A 20,662-nucleotide genomic window follows, 5' to 3' on the forward strand; every position below is an offset into this window, starting at 1 on the left:
TCCAACAGCAAACACTATATATAGACAAAATAGATCAAATTACTTGAACACACAATTATTAATAAAATGGCATATTAATAGATATTTGCATTATTAATTTTTTTTATTTCTCATAGTATCTACAGCCCAATAGATCAATAATTAATCTGTCGGTAAATAAATTACTACATGCCCAACAAGAAATTCGAACTTCTTAATTAAAGAGAGATGCATGACTAATGTTGTTGCTAATGGATTGCACAGGAGGATTTGTTGTTATTGTTGGTTTGTACTTTTGTAGAGATGTATGACTAATTGATTGTGTACCAAACCACTTTTTAATCTTCATATTTTAATCTATTTAGCTCCACCATTGTAAGGGAGTGTTGACCATTTTTCACTCAAAGATTAAGAAAAGAAAAACAAAGACATGCTTAGATTTTCACTACATGTATATTTATTGTATATATATATGATTAACTAATCAAATTCTATAGTTGAAATAACTATTTAAGTATTGGATAAAAAGTTGTTGCACAGTTTATTTATTTAAAGCTAGATCTAAATTGTCATATTCCCGTGGGGAAAAAAGCATTATTATTAATTTATTATGCTTGCATAAAACATAAATAGCCATGCCCATGAAAGATGTAAAAAAGACAAACATTTGACGAGTTTTAGAAAATACAATCATTTCGGAAATAGATTAAATCTCCAGTTTTTTTAACATTTGAAGAGATGAAGTGTGAGAGAAAACAATAAAGGGTGAGAGATTACAATTGAAACTATCTAGTTTTTTCTTCGTTAGAAAGGATCCACCCCCAATCATCCTATCTACTCTTCCCCAAGGAAGAACACGGTGGGCTTCTTGGGATCAGTAATCTCCACAGTTCCTTCCAACATCTTAGCCACTTTCCCCATTGTAGGCCTCAACTCAGGCCTATCCTGAAGGCACCACATAGCAGTCTTCACCATCCTATTAACCATTTCAAAATGGGCCCTTGTATCATACATTTCCCTAATATGACCATCAAGAATGTCCTCAACCCTCATTTCCTTGAACATCTTATCGAAAGCCCAACCTGGAAAGTACCACTCATCACTTCTAACCATAGACTGAGGACTCTCAAAGTTTCTAACTCCACTCACAAGCTCCAACAACACCATTCCAAAACTATATACATCAGCCTTTGATGTTATTGGATCCGCAGTAATCCATTCAGGAGCCATGTATCCCGGAGTACCCCTCCTCTTGGACATTGTTACCATATCCTCTTTTTTCCTTAACTTAGCGAGTCCAAAATCCGATATCTTAGGACAAAAGTCATCGCCTAGAAGAATATTTTCGGGTTTGATGTCGCAGTGTAGAACCCATTCCAAACACTCTTCATGCAAATATGCAATAGCTCTGGCTACACCAAGAGCAATTCTATACCTCATATTCCAATCTAAAATAGGCTTCTCTTGCTGTGTATTTGAGTCGCCTTTTCTAGAATTGTTCAACCTGAAGAGGTACTTGTCCAATGAGCCACCAGGGATGTACTCGTACACGAGAATTCTTTGTCCTTTCTCTGCACAGAATCCCCATAGTCGAACCAAATTGAGGTGGTGCATTCTGGCAATGATGGTCACCTCGGCCCAGAACTCCGCATCGCCACCTGAAACGTTTTTCAAGACCTTGACAGCGACAACGCGGTGGTCTGGCAACTCGCCTCTGTAAACCGCCCCAAATCCACCTCTTCCAATGAGGTTGGAAAAATCATTGGTTGCGGCCTTGAGCTCAGAGTAAGTGAACCTATTGTCCATTGATACAATAAATTAATATACAGCCATGGTAATATATTAAACAGTTAGAATTTGACTTATTTAACTTTGGTTAATAAGACAAATTCTCTCGCTATTTTTCGTTATTTTTTCTTTCACCAAATATTTTCGTACCTGAAAACTCAGGTTAAGTCGACTTCAAGTGAAATTGATAATTGAGAGCCATTAGATGAAAATTTAGTCAATGCAGCGAAAAAATATACCTTTTGGGGCCACCAGCAGGTAAGAGTTCAAGGCCTAAAGTAGTGGCCATGTCCCTGTATTTGATGTATCTCTTTAAGAAAGACCAGAAGAAAGCCACACCAGAAATAAGCTCTGCCGCAAATAGCGTGCAGATTATGATGATGTTCCTCGTGGTGGCGTTCGAGTCCTTCGGTGGCTGCGGCAGGCTTATCCTCACCGGACAACTCGTTTGCATAACCTCAGTCAGCCCAATGAAATTGGAGCTTTCTTCTGATTCTGATTCATCTACTTTGATGAACAACGCGGTCTCGGTGCCCGGTGACCAGTAACCGTATTGAAGCTCTTTACCGATTAACGGAACGCAGAAACCCGATCCGTCGTACTTGAATCCGAATCCCAAGCAGTTGGGGTTTGTTTTGCAGGTGGCTTCGCAGACAGAGAAATTCTGGGAGCCGCTTAACTGGTTCATGGTGCTGCCGTCGCCGGAGACGGTGTAGTTCACGTAATCGAGCCTGATGAAGCCGGTGTTCTTGGAGAGTGGTTTCTTCCGTGTGCAGCCACGATCGGGAACACCGTTGTTTGCGGTGAACCCGGTGGGGCAAAAACAAGAAGTGGTAGTCACGTTCAAATCATCGCTTGGTACGCAAATAGCATAAGAACCGCACCTATATTAAAAATAATCAATAAAAAAATATTTTTTATATCACAAAAATTTTTAAAAAATGTACACAAAATAATATAAACTGATACAAACATTATTTCCCTATCTATATGATGTATATGAACTCTTTTTTTTTGTGTCTAATTTTAATAAATTTTTTTTTAAATAATTTACTTTTGACAATCATGTAACTAATTGTTTATTTGTGAGTATTTAAGGAGTACACATCACATATATTAATCAAAGTCAACTATTTGTGAATAGAGTCATAGAAAGTAGAAACGCACCTTCCTTTGACTCTGCACATTTCCCATATGGCTCTCCACACAACCTTCCACTGATTCTTCTCTTCAGGATAGAAGCTATAGATCTTTAGATTCCCATCGTCATCGAGCACCAGTTTCCGGAACCTGTTGTCACCGTAATCCGAGGTGAGGAACGAGTTACCTTGCATATTCATCATCCCCAAATTATCCATGTTCAAGAACGGACTCGGCGTCGTGTAGTATTGCTCGTTGTTCGAAGCAAGAACAAGAAACGAAGAGTTAACGAACTTGAATCTCCCGTTGTTAGATACAAGCTCGGTTGAGTTGACGTCTTGATTGGGAAGGATAGTGTTGGTAGCGTCATCGAAGCTGTTCGAATCTCCGAATTTCAAGTTTCCGTCGTCGGTGAGAACGAGTTGGATCGTTGATGCGTTGTTCGATTGGGAAGAAGATGAGCGGTTAGGGTTAACAAATAATGGGAGACCGTTGAGGAGGATTTGATTATTGGTGGTGATTTGAAGCGAAGATTTGGAGGTGAGGTTCGTGGATGTGGCATTCCAAACGATAGGGTTTGAAGATTGGGGAACTTTGGCGAACGAAACGGAGAAGGTGAAGTGGTTTGGGGAATTTGGAAGGGGGAAGAAGCCAGCAGTGAAGTTTCTGTTTGGTGAGATAAGGAATTTGTTCTGAGTTGGAAGCCATGGAGAGTCTGAGCTGTTGAATGAAGAGAAGGTTACTCGTTGCTTTTGGCTTTGTGCAATTGAATGGTGAAGATTGAAGAGGAAGATGAAATTGATGAAGAAGAAGAAGGAGGAGGAGAAGGTGGTTAGAGTTAGAGACATGGTGGTTGGTTTTGTTTTGTGGGTTTGTGAAGTTGTGAGATGGAAATCAATTATATCAATTCTCTAGTTTTTGATTGGTTGGATAATGAATTATTGAATGGCGGCTTTGTGTGTGTTTGTTTTTGTGTTGACTGTGGAAGGTTGACTTGCAAATTGCTGGTGTCACTGCTTTTATGGTCTTCTTCTTTCTTTCTTTCTTTTTTCTTCTATCACGGTATCACCCACTTGTATCTCATCTTTCCACACCTTAACCCATCATTTGTTCAAAGAAATGAAAGGGAAAAAAGTGTGTGTCAAGAAAATGGAGAAGAAAATTGGTTTGGTTGACAAGGAAAATGGAGAGAAAGAAAAAATGTATATACTATATAGATCTCAGATTTAAAATTTTCTCACCTCAATTATTGAACTGAGAGTGGGACGAATGCATCAAAGTAAATTATAATTATATCCTTTATTAAAAGACAAAATTTTCACATAAAAAAAGGTCAATATTTTTTATTAAATACTTCCACCTTCGTTCATGACAACAATAAAAAATAATCCATAAATTTAATTTATATAAATTCAATTATAACTTTAGTCTTTATCTTATTTTTATCTTTATCTTATCTTTATTTATTTTTATCTTTCATAATCCAATGCTCTATATATATTTAGTTTTACATTCATATTTCAATACAATTCAATCAATCAATCAACAATTAATAAAAAAATTTCATCTTTTCTTTTCTTTTCCTATTCTTTCACAATTTTATTAAAGAAGAAGAAAAAGAACGTGTAGCAAGAGAATTGCGTTGTGAACAACTTCTTAAAAATGAGTGACATTGAAGCAGTTGCATCTCTCAAGAGAGGAGAAGAGGGTATAGAGTGCCGAAAGAAAAAGAAGCAGAAGATGAGGAGGACCATGGATTTAAAAGCATCTCGCCAATGTTCTACCATTCTCAATGTTTTGTCCTCTCACAAACATGGATGGCTTTTCAATCAGCCAGTGGATCCTATTTTGCTCCAAATCCCTGATTATTTTGATATCATAACACATCCCATGGATTTAGGTACAATTAAATACAAGCTCGAGTCAAATAGCTATCCTTTCATGGAGGATTTTGTGGCTGATGTCAGATTGACCTTCTGTAACTCCATGATATACTATGCCCGTGGTGATGAAGTTTATAAAATTGCAATGGAGCTCAGCCAAATATTTGAGGGTAAATGGGAAGAGTTTGAGAGAAGTTTGAAGTGTGAACAAGATCCTGAAAAAAGTATGAATCAAGAAAATGATACCTTGTCCAACAAACCACCTCAAAGACTTGCAAGAATTTGTTACACACCAACTTTTATGGCTACGTTCAGAGTGATTCCAAGAGACATACACAAAGAATCAAGAGGACATGTACACAAATCTGGTGCTAATAAATTGGAAAGACGAGGCCATCGCAACTCACATTTGCAAAAGAAATCTGATGCTGATTTTGTTGAGAGAGCTAGGATTGAGGCCCAAACTAAAGCTGCTGAGAAAGAACATAAGAGACAGGAAAATATAGAAAGAGAAGTTGTCATTGGATTAGAAAATATTAAGATAACTGCTGATGATCGGTTACATTTTTCATATGATCTCATCTCCTCTTCTATTATGGATAGACTAATTTTCTTTCTATGATTCCGAATTTGTTTTATTTAGAATTTTATTAATAATATTTATATATTAGTGTTAGTGGTCGATCAATTGGATTACAAAATTTCCCATAAAAATCATATTTTTTAGCTAGTTTTTTTTTCAATTGCAAAATCTCTAGTTGTTTTCTTTTAATAAATAAACACTTTCTAAAAGGATTTCCTAATAATATAATAATAAAAGATAAAAGCCTGAAGGAACTTGAAATACTATCTTCTCAATCCCCAGGCAGTAAAATTACACCGAGATTGGACCAGCTTAGTTTATTTTACAAAGATTATAATAATATGCAGATGACCACATTTTGAATGTAAGAAAGAGATGATCCTTAGTTGAAGTACTTTTTAGCCATTTTATTTATTTGTATATTTTTTTTATAGTTTAAATTTGAAGATTGGTGGATTTGTATGTCTATAAATATGAGTAAAGCATATGCAAGCTCTCATATGTGACTTGCATCTAAATGCATCTTAATCAAATGCCTACTTTTCTTTCCTTTTTTTGGATACCTCAATTTTTTATTTGGTAGAATACACAAATTCAATTATAATTTTAGTCTTTATCTTTATCTTTATCTTATCTTTATTTGCTTTTATATTTCATAGGCCAGTGCTCTATATATATTTAGTTTTACCTTCATAATTCAATACAATTCAATCAATCAATCAACAATCAATAAAAATTTCTTCATCTTTTTTTCTTTTTCTATTCGTTCAAAATTTTATTATGGTATCAGAGCCTTAGTATCCAGGATACATAAGCTATCATCTTTTCGGTGAGAAATCACCTTACTTCTTTTTCAATCTCCTCTTACGATGAATAATCAATCTTTTAATTTAGCTCAGAATCCAACCAATCTCTATTACATTCATCCAAGTAAAAATTCAATATCACTCATGGTTACACCTATTCTAACAAGAAACAACTATCATTCATGGAGTAGTCACTATAGCATGTCTGCACCTTCTTCCGGCAGTTTCATCTGTACTCTTTTGGGAGTTTTGTCTGCATTCTGTTTCAGCAGTCATGTCTGCATTCTGTTTCAACAGTTCAATCTGCATCTATTTTAGCAGTTTCATCTGCACTCTTGTTGCGCTCCACGAGTCCTCTTTTATTGCGCTCTATGCGCCCTTTGAAAACCAATCTTATTGCGCCATACACACCCTCTAAAGATCAATCTCATTGTGCTCTACGCGCATATTTTTTATTTCTTCTTTTTTTATTAAAGATCGCTGCTCAAACAAAGCATCTCCTTTTATATTTTTGCCGTTTGTAGCTGTAGCTCCGCCGCACGCATTTTTCTCTGCGTCACCACGTCAGATGGGTCTTCCTCAACAATTTTATCGGAACTTATTCAGGCTGGTGAATGGAAGATGTCAATAATCTTGCCCTTAGCCACCAAAAATGTCCAATTTCATACACTCATCCCAACATTGCCAAACACGCATTCTCAAAAATAAGATTCAGTTAGTCTTTCAGTTGAACCCTCACCTGTACCCATTGACCCAACTCCATCTAATTCTTTCTTTTCTCCAACAACCTCTCTTTCTTCCTCACTGTCGTTTCCTAACCAAGTTGAACACATGACCACCGAATCTCTTTCAACACATACACCCATCTCTCCTTCTACACTAAACACCAGTCCACCATCACGTCCTCATCCCCTATCACCCTCTTCACCACCTGAGCAACCCCATCCTCGTCATTCCGACCGGCCTCACCGACCCCAGCATATCTCTCTGATTACTTGTGTAATTTCTCTCTCATCTCTACAAATCAATCTCCCTCAAAGTGTAAGTATCCTTTATCTTCAGTCATATCTTTTTCTTCTCTTTCATCTTCACATAAAAAGTTTCTTTTATCTCTACATTTTGACGTTGAGGCAAAGTCTTTTAAAGACGCCAATCAACGCTCTAATTAGCGTAGTGCTATGAAAGATGAGTTGGATGCTCTTGAGTTGAACAAAACTGTGCGTCTTGTTGATTGCCCTGCAGGGGTTAAGCTGGTTGGCTGTAAATGGGTCTATCGCATCAAACGCAAACCTGATGGTTCAGTTGATCGATATAAAGCACGCCTTGTGGCTAAAGGGTTCACTCAAACTGAAGGTGTTAATTTCTTGAAAACTTTCTCCCCTGTTGTCAAGCCTGACACCATTAGATTAGTTTTGGCATTGACCTCTACGAAGCATTGTCCCATACATCAGTTGGATATGAATAATGCTTTCTTACATATGGATCTTTCTGAGGATGTTTATATGACTTTGCCACCCGGATTTACATCCCCTCAACCGAATCAATGCTGTAAACTGCTAAAGTTACTGTATGGTTTGCGACAATCTAGTCATATGTTGTATGACAAACTTTTTCATCTTTTGCTATCTCATGGATATCAGCAGACCTCATCTGATTATAGTCTATTTGTTAAATTCATTGGTGATCAATTTTCTATTCTTTTAGTCTATGTTGATGACATTGTTCACACTGAAAATTCTATTTCTGAACTTGCTGCCATTAAGTCTATTTTGCACCAACACTTTCAAATTAAAGACTTGGGCCCATTAAAATATTTTTTGGGCCCATTAAAGACTTGGGAATTTGCTTATCTCAGAGAAAATATTGTCTTGATCTTTTGGAGAATTCTGGTTTATTAGGTGCTAAACCTACCTCTGTTTTAATAGATAGTACCACAAGACTATATCAAGACAAAAGTCTCCTGCTATCTTACCCTTTTGTATATCGCGGTTTGGTTGGCCGTCTTATATATCTCACCACTACTCGACCAGACATCATGTATGCCACTCAACAATTAAGTCAATTAATGGCATCTCCTACTGAATCTCATCTTCAAGCTGCCAAGCATGTGTTACGATATCTGAAAATTAGAAATTTAACTTCTCGACTTCAGTGACTCTGATTGGGCCGGATGTCCTAACACTCGGCGATCTTTAGCAGGTTATTGTTTCTTCTTAGGCAGTTCTTTAGTCTCTTGAAAGACCAAGAAACAAACCACCATTGCCCGCTCATCCACGGAACCAGAATATCGTGCACTTGCGAACATAACTTGTGAACTTCAATGGATGCTAAATGTGTTATAATTTTTACGCATCTCTCCTATCCGCCCACCAGTTTTATATTGTGATAATTAGAGTGCTCTTCATATTGCTACTAACCCAATTTTTCATGAACGGACTAAACATTTAGAAGTTGATTGTCACTTGGTTCGACAAAAAGCTCAAGATGGAGTGATAAAACTTCTCCCAATTTCTTCTTATGTGCAACTAGTTGACATCTTCACTAAGCCTTTGTCTTCTAGACCCTTCCATCTTAATCTGAATAAGCTTAGTGTTCTTGATATCTTTCATCCTCTAGCTTGCGGGGGCGTATTAAACCACTCTTCCACTTTAGTCCATGACAACAATAAACACGTCTCACGACCCACAAATTCAGCCCAAAAGAATACACAAATTCAATTGTAATTTTAGTCTTTATCTTATCTTTATCTTTATCTTGTCTTTATTGCCCTATTTAGTTTTACCTTCATGATTCAATACAATTCAATCAATCAATTAACAATCAATAAAATTCTTTTCATATTTTCTTTTCCTTTTCTATTCTTTCACAATTTTATTATTTTTTAAAATAAAAATGTTGATAAAATAATAAAGTGAAATAGTATGACATATATTTTGTAAAATTTATAAAAGTAATTAAGTAATAGTGATTAACCCTCTTTATCATTTTATTAAATTTTTTATTTCATAGGATCAAAATTCAAAAAAATAATTCATATATAAATATATCATAAATTATATTTATATTTAATTAATTATTATTTTAATAATTTATATTACATTTTGTTTTGATTATTAAACTTAAATTTAGTAAAATTATTTTATTAAATTCCTTTTTATTTTTATTTAAAATAATTAAAGAAAGTATGTTTATATATATTATCATAACATGGATATATATGACATTCCAAACTTTTTCTATTTATTTTATTAGATATTTAAATATATGTTTAGTACTTTTTTTATTTTTTCTTCAAACAAACATATAAAAAAGAAATTTTTTAAAAATATTTTTCTTCTTTTTATTTTCTTTAATTTCTTTCTTTTTTCTTTCTTTTCATTTTCTTCTTTCAACCAAACAAAGCATTAAAATTCATAATGAATTTATTTTTTATAACCAAGCAAAGGATTAAATTTCTTTTCGTTTCTATAAGCTACCTGCATGCTATAAAGTTTTTTTTTCCCTTATATATAATGAAGTTGATTAAAATCATACCTATTATATGTCAAGTGATAAAAATTTAGAAGGGAACTCAAATTTAAACAATCCTTTTTGAGAGACTTAATGCTCCTTTTACAATTTCTACATCTCAAGCCGATTAGTTATGCTAGATTTGTGAAAAGGTGAATTTCATTAAAGAAATGAAAATTAATTAAATAAATTATTGCCCATTAAAAATTCTAAAAAATATATAATTAATTATTGTAAAAATATTCCTTTTATTCTTGAAAGTATTGTCAATTTTGATTTTTGTAATGAGTCTTCTACCAAAGATTTTCTATATTCCTCAATTTTTAGAACCCCCCACGAAACAGAAATGGTTTTTAGAAAAAAATCACGAAATATTATTTAAAACATTATTTACATAAAAAAATAAAAATAGACTGATTTTTTTTGCCTTGAAAAATACATACGTTGGGAATGAAAATCTCTTATTCTTATAGGCCGTGTTATTTGGTCACATTAAGTTACTACTAATAACGACCAAGACTATTGAATGTAATCATACACTATCCCTTTCAAAGTCGAATGTCTAATTTTGAATTTAGATTTTTTATTCATTAATGTGTAGTTATATAATTTTGTTTTATTCTAGTTGACAAAGTTTATAACTAAAACTTTAGGTGTACAAGCACCAATATAAATTATTACTAGAGAATGTTTTGTCATCTTTATTTATTTCGTTAAAGTTTTGCATAGTTTTTTGGTAAAAATAAATAGGATTAGATTGGTTATTTACTCAAAAACCTTTTTTTAAACAAGCTTTTACAAATGAAGGTGTGTTATTGTTAAACTTAAACTTAAACCATTTTTTTTTTTTTGTTCATTTTCCTATTTTGTTAAACTTAAACCAGTTTTGGAGAACTGAATATTCAGTTGACACATTTGGTTTTGGTCCAAGCTATTCATTGGGGATGGTGTTGTGATAAGAATGAATTGAATGTCATTTATAAAGTTGGGCGGTTTATATTTTCTATACTGAAGGAATAATTTTTTAAGATAAGATTAAAATTAATGAAAGTTGAAATCAAAAGCTTGTCACCTATATAAATAGTAGAAGCAACCATTGAAACAACACACAACAATAATAATCAATATTCAATAATAATATTTTTTCTCTCTTTACTCTTCTCTCTCTTTACATACTAGTTATATTAGTAATACTAGTTATACTAGAATTATATATATATATATATCACTTTTATTATATCAAAATAATTATATTAGTGAACAATAATATTAGAATTTTATATTTTTTTATTTTTTTATTTTACAACAGATGAGATATTTTAGGGATTTATTTTATTAGGGTGATAGAAAAAATTTTCTCTTCATTTTTCTTATATATAAAATTAAATCCGTTGGCATGCTTGACAGCTTGAGTAGTTATTCTATTATTTCTTAAAGTTAGGTGATATATCTTTCTCTTAATACGTAAGACAGAGGTATATATAATTTGTATATATCCTATAACTATATATACCCTTTAGTATATATACTTATAAATTAAATAATAATTATATACTCACGTTTTTGTATTGTCTTGATGTCGTAGTCAGAAAATGAGACTTATATACTTTTATTTTATATCTTAGAATTAGAATCAAATTAGCATTACTCTAATTTTTTTATTTTTTTAAGGAATTGAAATTGTCTCTAATCCTAGATAATACTATATTCTTTTATTTGGACTGGCTTATATAATATTGTTTGAGCGCCAGCATGCTTTAGTTGGATTGTCACTATTGTAGGTTTATAGTATTTTGTGATATCACTTGGTGAGAAAAAACATTTATAGAATGCTAAGAATGCTATCTTGATAAAAAAAATTTCTCTCATTTTTTGTTCATACATTGTCAAATAGCAAAGTGAATGCGCAGCGAATCCACTGAGATTCGCTTGAAAGCAAACAGAATAACAACAAACATTAAAAAGGAGAAAAAGACAAGACAGAATATCAAAAAGTTGGAGCTGCATAGTTTGAGTTCTTTGTTCTTCAGGAACAATGGATTTCAAACTTTTAAAATATCAATTAAGAGCATGTTCTGTTCATAAAAGTAAAAATAAATAGGAAAAGATTTATTAAACAAAATATCTGCAAAAGCAACAAACCCACTTATAAATAATAGAGAAAGATGGTGGAAAATAATATCATAATCATGATCATCTAAATTCTTCAAGAGTGCGACCCAGTTTAAACCTAAGTCTTCTATATCTGTACTGTATCTTTTTATGATATATCATAGCAGAATCTTATAAAATACATGGAAACTTGGAAAAATAACACAGAAGGGACTTGAAAAATTTGGATCCTGAAAAAAAGTAATGTAAAGAACAGCAAAGAACAGAGTGATGTGTACATGTATGTGTATGTATGTGAATATGTCGATCTTTATCGTCCATCGTAAGATGTAAAGGTTTCTGCAAATCCAACAGGGCGATTAGGAATGCTTGATTGTGTATTGTCTCGGCTGGTAAGCATTGATGTAGATGAAGATGAAGATGAGATATCCATGGTGCTTGTTCCTTCATAGGCCTGCCACTTGCTCAATGCTTCTGGCAAACTCTCGTCGAAATTTATGGCAAACGTGTCTTCGCCCCTTGGTTCCGTGGGCTTCCACACCTCAACAAGAGGCGCTAACACGTTCACCACATGGCCCATATCCGGCCGCTGATACGGCTCCCTTGCGCAGCAGTGGCCAGCCAAGTCTGAAACAGTGATAACACTGGCTAAGGTTTCTTCATCCACAGTATCAATTGCTGGGTCGATGGCCTTCCGAAACGAATCTTTGTTCAGCAGCATCCTCCGGAACCATGTAACAAGGTGGATGTTCTCTTCCTGCTGGCTGTTATCTATAGCTTTCCTTCCAGTTATCATCTCCATAAGAACCACCCCAAAGCTATATACATCAACCTTTGTTGTAACTCGTCCGGTTACTGCAAATCAAAACCATTATTAAGTTGAACCAGTGCATGTAGATCACATATTTATTTTTATTTTTTTTTTCTTTCTTGGATTGTCCCTCAATTATTCTTCTTGTATCTTGTGCAGTGTTATTTACTTGTTCCAACTTTCAAAGCATGCATCTCTCTTTTCTGATAGATGCATGCTTTGGAAATTGGAACAAGTAAATAACATTCCACAAGATACAAGAAGAATAATTGAGGGACAATCCAAGAAAGACAAAAAAGAAAAAGAAAAAATAAATATGTGGTCTACATGCACTGGTTTATTATGGCAATACTTAACTACATGTCATAAGAAATTATAGATGGAATTCAATTATTTTTTATGAGAAATGCTAGGAGCATCCTAGGACCAAAACTTCTTTCTAATCAATCAACAAAGACTGAATGGCATTTGGAAACATGCTGAAAAAAATCCAAATGTCTAGAAGGCAATTTTTATTTGCATGGTAAACTTAATATAAAAGCTATCATATTTATTTCTCAATAAAGTTTCTTCAAGATTAAATTTGTGGAACAGAGTAAAGTTAGTATACTGCTTAGACAGATGCAATCATATTTTTCTTTTTCTCAGCATAAGAGTTGGCAGCATTTGGTTTCTTCATTTCTTTGTGGAGCCTATTTTGATCATCTAGCCAGTGGTAAATAATATATTTTCAAACATCCAGATCAAATGATACACAAGCATAACGAATTCTGGTTATAACAAAAAGAAAAGGAAATAGGCAACAATTTAAGTGTGTACCAGCATACTCCGGAGCTAGGTACCCAAAAGTTCCGGCAAGTCTAGTCTCGAACGATGTCTGTCCTTCAGGGGCAAGCCGGACCAATCCAAAATCCGAAACTTTAGCTCGCAAATCATGCCCAAGCAAGATGTTTGATGGCTTCAAATCCCTATGGATGAAGATCTGTTGTGCCAAATTATGAAGGTATTCAACACCTCTAGCAACATCCAAAGCTATAATAAGCCTTTGCTTCCACTCCAAAGGCTTTATCCCTTCATCCTTCCAATCAAACAAATGCCTGCTAAGCGGCCCTTGAGGCATGTATTCATAGACAAGAAGCCCCTCATGTCCGTCCAAGCAATGGCCAATGAGTTCTACCAAATGCCTGTGTCTAACCTTAGTAAGCACCGCAATTTCTGAATTGAATTCGGTTAGCCCCTTCTCTCCCTCACCCACCACTCCAGACTCCATTCTCTTCACCGCTATCTGGGTTCCATCAGGTAACTCCCCTTTGTACACAGTGCCAAAACCACCTTTCCCCAATATATTCTCTTGGCTAAAATTGTTCGTCACTTGTCTCAAGACTTGAATGGAGATTACAAAATTGCTTGCTTCCACATGATGAACATCACTTTTTGGACTACTGGCAGAAGCCGAAGCAGCAGCAGCAGCAGCAGTAGCATCCGCAACACTTATCTTCAGAGCATCTCCTTCTCCGGAACGGCGAGGATGTACGACGATAGCATTTGGTGGTTGAGCTTTACCACCACCCTTATTCTTCCCACAATACTTATACAGCAATATCCCAGCAACAAGTAAAACAAGAATCCCCACCACAACACCAACAATGACTCCAGTATGACCACTTACACCTCCCGAAGAACTACCACCTCCTCCACTAGGCTTATCCTTTCCAATATCAGGATTCCCACTGGTGTTAACCTTCACGCCTTCGCGAAACTTCGGAACCTTTCCATACAATTGGTTATTGGAGACATCCAGCACCATCAAATTAGGCATAGTGGTAAGTTCCTCAGGTATGGTACCAGTGAGACGGTTATTATTAAGAAGCAACCTTGTCACATTAGTAAGCTTGGCAAAACTAGGAGATATAGTCCCAGAGAAGCCCTTGTTTTGAAAATTTATCCCCCTAACAATTCCACCGTCACAATCAATCCCCATCCAGCCATTACCACCACAAGGATCATTGCCACTCCAACTCTCAGCAAGCATTAGAGGATAACCCAAAGGCTCAACCACTTTCAGCAAAATATCAACAATTTCACTACACTTCCCACCTATCACGTTGGTGCAGAACTGATTCCCCTGATTAATGACATCATCAACCCTAACCCCGTCCCTAAACTTGGGAGGAGGACCTTGAAGACGATTATTAGTCAAATTAACTACCTTAAGCGATGGAAGATTAACAAGAGATTCCGGTACTACACCTGTTAGCTTATTATCCCTCAAACTCACATCATAAAGAGAATCATGGTTCGAAAAATCAGGTATAGGACCAGTGAAATTGTTTCCATGAACCCAAATTTGCCTAAGCGAAGTCATATTCTGTAAAACTGAAAGAGTTCCGCTGAGTTTGTTGTTACCTGGAAGAACATTCACCCACAGATGCTGTATTCCGCTTCCGGAAAACGAATCAGGCAAACCGCCATCGAAGTTGTTAAAACTCAAAGAAAGATTCTGCAAACTGCCGAACGGACCAGTGCTCCCGAAGAATTCAGGAATCTTGCCGGAAAAGTTGGCGCCGATCGCGGAGAAGCTCGTCAACGAAACACAGTCTTTGAGACTTTCTGGAACTTTCCACTGCGAGAAAGAATTAGCACCGATGCTAACAACTTGCAAGCTACTCATGCCTTCAAAGAAATCTTCAGGGAACGACGTGAATCCGTTGTTGTTGATATTCAGCGTCTGCAGGGTGGTGGCCAAGTGAGGAAATGCACCGGTGAAGTTGTTTGCTCTGCAGTCGAAATGCTGAAGCTGACCGAGCTGCCCGAGATCCTTGGGCAGAGTGCCCGCCAGGTTGAGGTTTGGGATTTGTATGGCGGTTACTCTCCCCGGACCGTTATCGCAACGAACGTTACTCCAACTGCACACGTCAGCACTCGTCCAGTTCAGACCGGGTGACGTTATCGAACCCCTCAGAGCCTTCATGACAGCCGCGTCGTCTGACATAGAAAACGGCATCAATGATAAAACAAGAACTACACCTACAAGAACCACGAACCGCTCATCCGAACCCATTGAAACAGGTGAGAAAAATAACGAATCCAAAAGAGAAAGAGAAAGAGAAAGAAAAGAAGATTGATTTTGATGAGTGATCAGTATGGCATTGGAGTTGATACTTGATAAGGATTATGATTTTATGATTTATGATTTATGAATTATGATTATGATTATTCCACTGCCGCCCAGAAAAGGAAAGAAAAGAAAGGGGAATTACTTTTCCTTTATTTATTTTTTTTAAAGGAGGGAATAAAATAGAAATGAATGTAATAAGATTCGGTATCTGAGTGGGAAAAGAAAGGAATCTGACGCGGCGATGAAAGAGGAAGAAAAAGAGAAGACGCGGAGTGAGTGTAATGAGGAGGAGACTGGGCGAAGAGAAGGAAGGGAAACTCGAAAAAACTGAACGACGTTTTGGAAGGGGGGAAATGGGTTTAGCATGGGTGTGGGGCCTACTTTGTTTAATTAACGGCTTACAATGAATCATGCACTGTTGCGCGTAACTTCTTTTCAGTTACACTAACGTACCCTAACTAACTCTGTTGAGGCCGTTACAAAATATAACTAGTTTCATTTTAATCCTATACTCCTACTATTTTACTAATGCCTATCAACAATTACGTATATCAGATGAGGGAAAAAAAATAAATGAATATTTGTAGAATATTTTCTGTTTTTTAATTATATGTAGAATATTGAAACAGATTTTTTTTTTACAATTAATTTTGGATTTAAAATAGCTGGCATATAGTTTTATTATATAGAAAAATGATGTATTCTTGTAATAAATATAATCATCTTAGATATCTTGTCAATTATTAAACGAAAAATCATTCTAGGACAACACTAATATTTTCTTTCTTCTAATTAAAATGTTCAAAAGAACAACTATGATAACTTTTAAGATAAAATTATATTTGTCAATTTAGACAATAAAAATAGCTACTGGTTGGAGTGTGGTAAGTGGTAACTAATAAGTAATAAGTGTGAGTAAGTGAGGGGTTTTTATTGGGTGATCTGTGTGGGTGATGTGTGAGTTGGAAATTTTTATTAGCTGTTATGGAATTGGTGCCAACTATCAGTGAACACTGAACAACTGTTCTTTACTTCTTTTTACCCTATTTTATTACGTGCATCATCAATTTATGCTGAGGTATAAATTTACATTGACTTTGACAGATATTCTCCAGTCTAAATTTTGGTATAATTGGTGAAAACAATGACTAATTTTTCGTTTATAAATAATCTACTATGTATACTTTTCCTTTTTTGTTGACTAAGATTTACTATGTATAATTGAATATAGGAAAGACTTGATATACAATATTTCAAATATATACATATTATTGACTATGTTTATACTTATTAATCTATTATCTAATGAGAAGATAAGAAAGAGTTAGTACACTCCCAGGCATACAGAAAATTACAGCGGTTTATTTTGATGATAATATCAATTTTAAATTAAAATCGTCTTAAAACACTATCAGAAACACAAAAATTTATCATGAGAAAATACCTAGGAATGAGAAACAGTAGTGACAAATTTCCATAATCGTAATAATCACGTGCAATGTCTTGTATCTCCGTAGTCAAATTATGCGGAGATTTCTCACATTTTTATTTGTCTTAGCCAACTGGAGCTGCACGTTCTCGATTGCCACAGATCGAATGTTCACAGTGGCGAAATCAAACTATCTCTACTTCTAAATTTCGCGTTTCCCTTTCAAAAATTTTATATGCAGCTTTTACTTTTCTCATATTTAAACTAATAATAAATTTATTTTTTTAGGGTACAGGCTTATCCAATTTGTCAATTGTTGGTTTTTTCTTTCTCCTTTACAGTGCTGCCATCTTCAATTGATAAGGTATGCATTAGTTGAAATAGTATAAAAATAATACATGCTTATAACTCTAACTAATTGAGAATGAATGTTAAAAGTATAAAATTCATGTGAATTAAACACTGAAACAGTATAAAATTTATGATAAAAAAGAGTACATTTTTTATTTGTATTCTTTCCGTCAAGATGTAGTTACAGTGCCTAATTTACAATATACATTAGTTTCCCTAAATTTTATTTTTCTATTTTTTAGTATCTTTATATTAATTTAGTTAAAAAAAATATGCAACATAAATTAACGTAAGTTTATTTTTGAAACAGTTACAAAATTTTAATATTTTCTTTCTCCAGCAATTCTTTTTGTTTTTAAATCCAACGAGCCAAAATTTATAATCCTAATTGTTAAAAAAAATCCGACCTGACTAATTTTGTCACGGATAAAATGTGGCAGAAACAATTATTTCGTTATGCATCCTTTTATTTTGTCACGGAAAAAAGTGTGTCTAAACGTGCCAGAATTGTGATTAACAAAATGTATCTACGGGTGTTAAGACTGTGGCTAATGGAGTAAAAAGCATGGCTAATTAAAAATGCGTCGTCCTCTTTAGCCAAAGATGTTCATTTGTTGCCAAAGCATAATTGGCATAGTTTTTTAGAGTTTAGCCACAGATTTTTCCATGGCTAAATCCCTTGTTTTTGGTAGTGAAATCACATTTTAACAGTAGATTAACCAACATAGTTTGTTGTGTAGAGATTCAGTTTTACGGTAGTTTTTAAAAACTGTTAGTATAATCGCTACTAATACAATATATTATGTCAGATAATTAGGTATTGATTTGAATCTGCCATAACATGACCAGACAGAATTAGTCTCATGTTTTTCGACGGACAAAACTGCTGCAATTTGAAATAATTAATTTTTTAATAATAAAATCGAGGCGGTCACTAACTGCCACAATTAAATAGCATAGTTTTTAAACTTATTTTCGACGGTTTTATAACCGCCACTATTTCTAGCATAAAATGCCACAAAAATGTTGTATCGTGCCCTCCAAGTCGTCGCTGTTCTTTTTTAAATATCTACTTAATATACTAAAACTGGGTTTTCCCCCAGCTAATAAGGGTGACGTGTCACTCTCTCGTGAGTCTGTTTTCCCTCCAAAACGAATAAAATTTTTCATCTATTCTAAATTATTTATTATAATTATATTATTATATTATATTTAATATTTAATGAACAATATATAATTATACTAATTTAAGAACATATCTTCATTATAATTATATCAAATCAATCTTTAATGCACTATTAAACTACTTATCAATTATAATGCGTAATTACTGTACATAATAACAAATTGCCTTAATAGTAATTAATTTACCTATTTATTTTTGTTTTACTAAGGTCTATAAATAGTGTTTTTCTGTCGTACATACATCTAAATTTGAGAGTTAGCTCATAATTTTATATTTAGTATTTTTTTTACTACTTCATAGAATAAGAATGTATTCTTCATTTTTTATTGAAGTTGATCCTTTTAAGGTACAATTTATAATTTTTTATAATATTTTTCATATACTCATTCTATTATATTATTCTTTTAATAATTTATTAATTGTTGTTACTCTAAGTTGTTCTTATCGTCTAATGTTCCAATTCAATTGTCTTTTACCACAATCGTTTACAATGCATCACATCTATAAAATACCTCATCGAGTTGTCTTCACTGATTCGGATTCCAACTACATGGATGTAAGCGTTCAAAGAAGGGACAATAATTTCTACTTTACCGAATGATTGTTGGATCTACTCACCTATTATGACCAACCTAATGGAATGTGGTTAAAAGAGGATGAATAAATTATTATAATTTTAATTATTCGATTAAAATTGTAATATCAGTTGTGATATTTTAATTATTAATGCATTATTAAACTACTTATCAATAATTTTAATTATCTAACATTTGTAATTTATTTTTATAATTAAAATAATTAAAATTAAGTAGATCGTTATTAAACTACTTATCAATAATTTTAATTATCTAACATTTATAATTTACTCATCCTCCTTTTTTATCAAATTATTATAATTATTCGATTGCATAATTTCTCATTAGATTCACCATCCTAAATTAGTCAATTTGGTTCAAATTCAGATTTTGTTTTTCTTTTTTTTTTAAATTGCTCTTATTGCAGCAAGTGTCCTCAGATTTTTATTGTGAGCTGCAAAATAAATGTCCCAAACTCTCAATACTTTTGTCATCCTTTTCGTTGTGTTTTTAACTCTGTTGATGTACTATTAATTTTAAATTTGTACGAATTTTAAATGTTGATACTTACGATATTATTTCAGTTGGTTGTCGTTACGAGAATGACTTTATACTATACGTGACTAAAGACTAGAATAGATTCAATATTGTTTAAGTAATTTTGGTTTTAATATTAGTATTTGATTAAATTATAATTAGAGAATTTTAAATTATTGCCTCAATTTATATATTATGATTATTTTTCGTGGATTTACTGTTTTTAAATAATTTAATAATTAATAAAATAAAGTGGTGTCAAGTATATTATTTAAGTTTATTTTTATTCTTTATTTTTTTATTGGTATTTTCATTATATTTGACAAAAAAAACTCTACCTAAATATATAGTTTTTCGTTGTCCTAAGCACAATTTAGTTGTCAATAAAAACTGATTTTATCTATAAAAAATAATGAAACATGTATCTTTTGATATTATATTAATATAGTAAGTAGACATTATGATATAATAATATCTTTAATTGCATTATAATTGTCTCATAAATAATATATGATTATATTATTTTAGAAAAAAATTTTCATTATAATTATATCAGATCAATATTTAATTATGATAAAGTATGTTAATTATAATTATATCATAAAATTATAATAATTACGATAGTTATGTTATATATTTTAATCATTTATGTAAGTAAATAAATTAGAAAACAATCAAATCAAATCATGACGGTAAATAAATAATATAGAATATTATTATATATTTAATTGTATTATAATTAGCTCATGAATAATGTATGATTATATTATTTTAGAAAAATATTTTTATTATAATTATATCAAATCAATATTTAATATATTATTTAAATCTAACTTTTATATAACAATAATATT

At 33.1% G+C, this 20,662-nt stretch overlaps 3 protein-coding genes across 3 annotated transcripts; 1 reads left to right on the forward strand and 2 right to left on the reverse strand.

The window, feature by feature from the left end:
- Window positions 1–654: 654 nt before the first annotated feature.
- On the reverse strand, window positions 655–4,169 carry LOC112717027 (G-type lectin S-receptor-like serine/threonine-protein kinase At1g34300). The gene is made up of 3 exons (XM_025769121.2): window positions 2,935–4,169; window positions 2,007–2,651; window positions 655–1,774 (listed from the first exon to the last, which is right to left on the reverse strand). The coding sequence occupies exons 1-3, from the start codon at window positions 3,753–3,755 to the stop codon at window positions 814–816; spliced, it is 2,427 nt and encodes an 808-aa protein (XP_025624906.1). The 5' UTR covers window positions 3,756–4,169; the 3' UTR covers window positions 655–813.
- A 3,188-nt stretch (window positions 4,170–7,357) lies between these two features.
- LOC140175781 (uncharacterized mitochondrial protein AtMg00820-like) lies at window positions 7,358–7,833 on the forward strand. Its single transcript, XM_072204345.1, has 2 exons — window positions 7,358–7,727; window positions 7,820–7,833. The coding sequence occupies exons 1-2, from the start codon at window positions 7,358–7,360 to the stop codon at window positions 7,831–7,833; spliced, it is 384 nt and encodes a 127-aa protein (XP_072060446.1).
- Window positions 7,834–11,855: 4,022 nt separating this feature from the next.
- Window positions 11,856–16,029, reverse strand: LOC112717028 (receptor protein kinase TMK1). The gene is made up of 2 exons (XM_025769122.3): window positions 13,432–16,029; window positions 11,856–12,656 (listed from the first exon to the last, which is right to left on the reverse strand). Exons 1-2 carry the CDS (start codon window positions 15,671–15,673, stop codon window positions 12,112–12,114), a joined length of 2,787 nt encoding a protein of 928 aa, XP_025624907.1. The 5' UTR covers window positions 15,674–16,029; the 3' UTR covers window positions 11,856–12,111.
- Window positions 16,030–20,662: the final 4,633 nt, after the last annotated feature.

The sequence above is a fragment of the Arachis hypogaea genome, chromosome 10, assembly GCF_003086295.3.
Source record: "Arachis hypogaea cultivar Tifrunner chromosome 10, arahy.Tifrunner.gnm2.J5K5, whole genome shotgun sequence".
NCBI lineage: Eukaryota > Viridiplantae > Streptophyta > Magnoliopsida > Fabales > Fabaceae > Arachis > Arachis hypogaea.

What these genes read in the sequence shown, in the direction of transcription:
- LOC140175781 (XM_072204345.1), top strand. Translation starts at nt 7,358, where the DNA reads ATGAAAGATGAGTTGGATGCTCTTGAGTTGAACAAAACTGTGCGTCTT.
- LOC112717028 (XM_025769122.3), bottom strand. Translation starts at nt 15,673, where the DNA reads ATGGGTTCGGATGAGCGGTTCGTGGTTCTTGTAGGTGTAGTTCTTGTT. An exon ending in CCTAGCTCCGGAGTATGCTG is followed by an intron (nt 12,657 to 13,431) that starts GTACACACTTAA and finishes TTTGATTTGCAG; the next exon opens with TAACCGGACGAGTTACAACA.
- LOC112717027 (XM_025769121.2), bottom strand. Translation starts at nt 3,755, where the DNA reads ATGTCTCTAACTCTAACCACCTTCTCCTCCTCCTTCTTCTTCTTCATC. An exon ending in ATGTGCAGAGTCAAAGGAAG is followed by an intron (nt 2,652 to 2,934) that starts GTGCGTTTCTAC and finishes TTTTTAATATAG; the next exon opens with GTGCGGTTCTTATGCTATTT. An exon ending in CCTGCTGGTGGCCCCAAAAG is followed by an intron (nt 1,775 to 2,006) that starts GTATATTTTTTC and finishes AATGGACAATAG; the next exon opens with GTTCACTTACTCTGAGCTCA.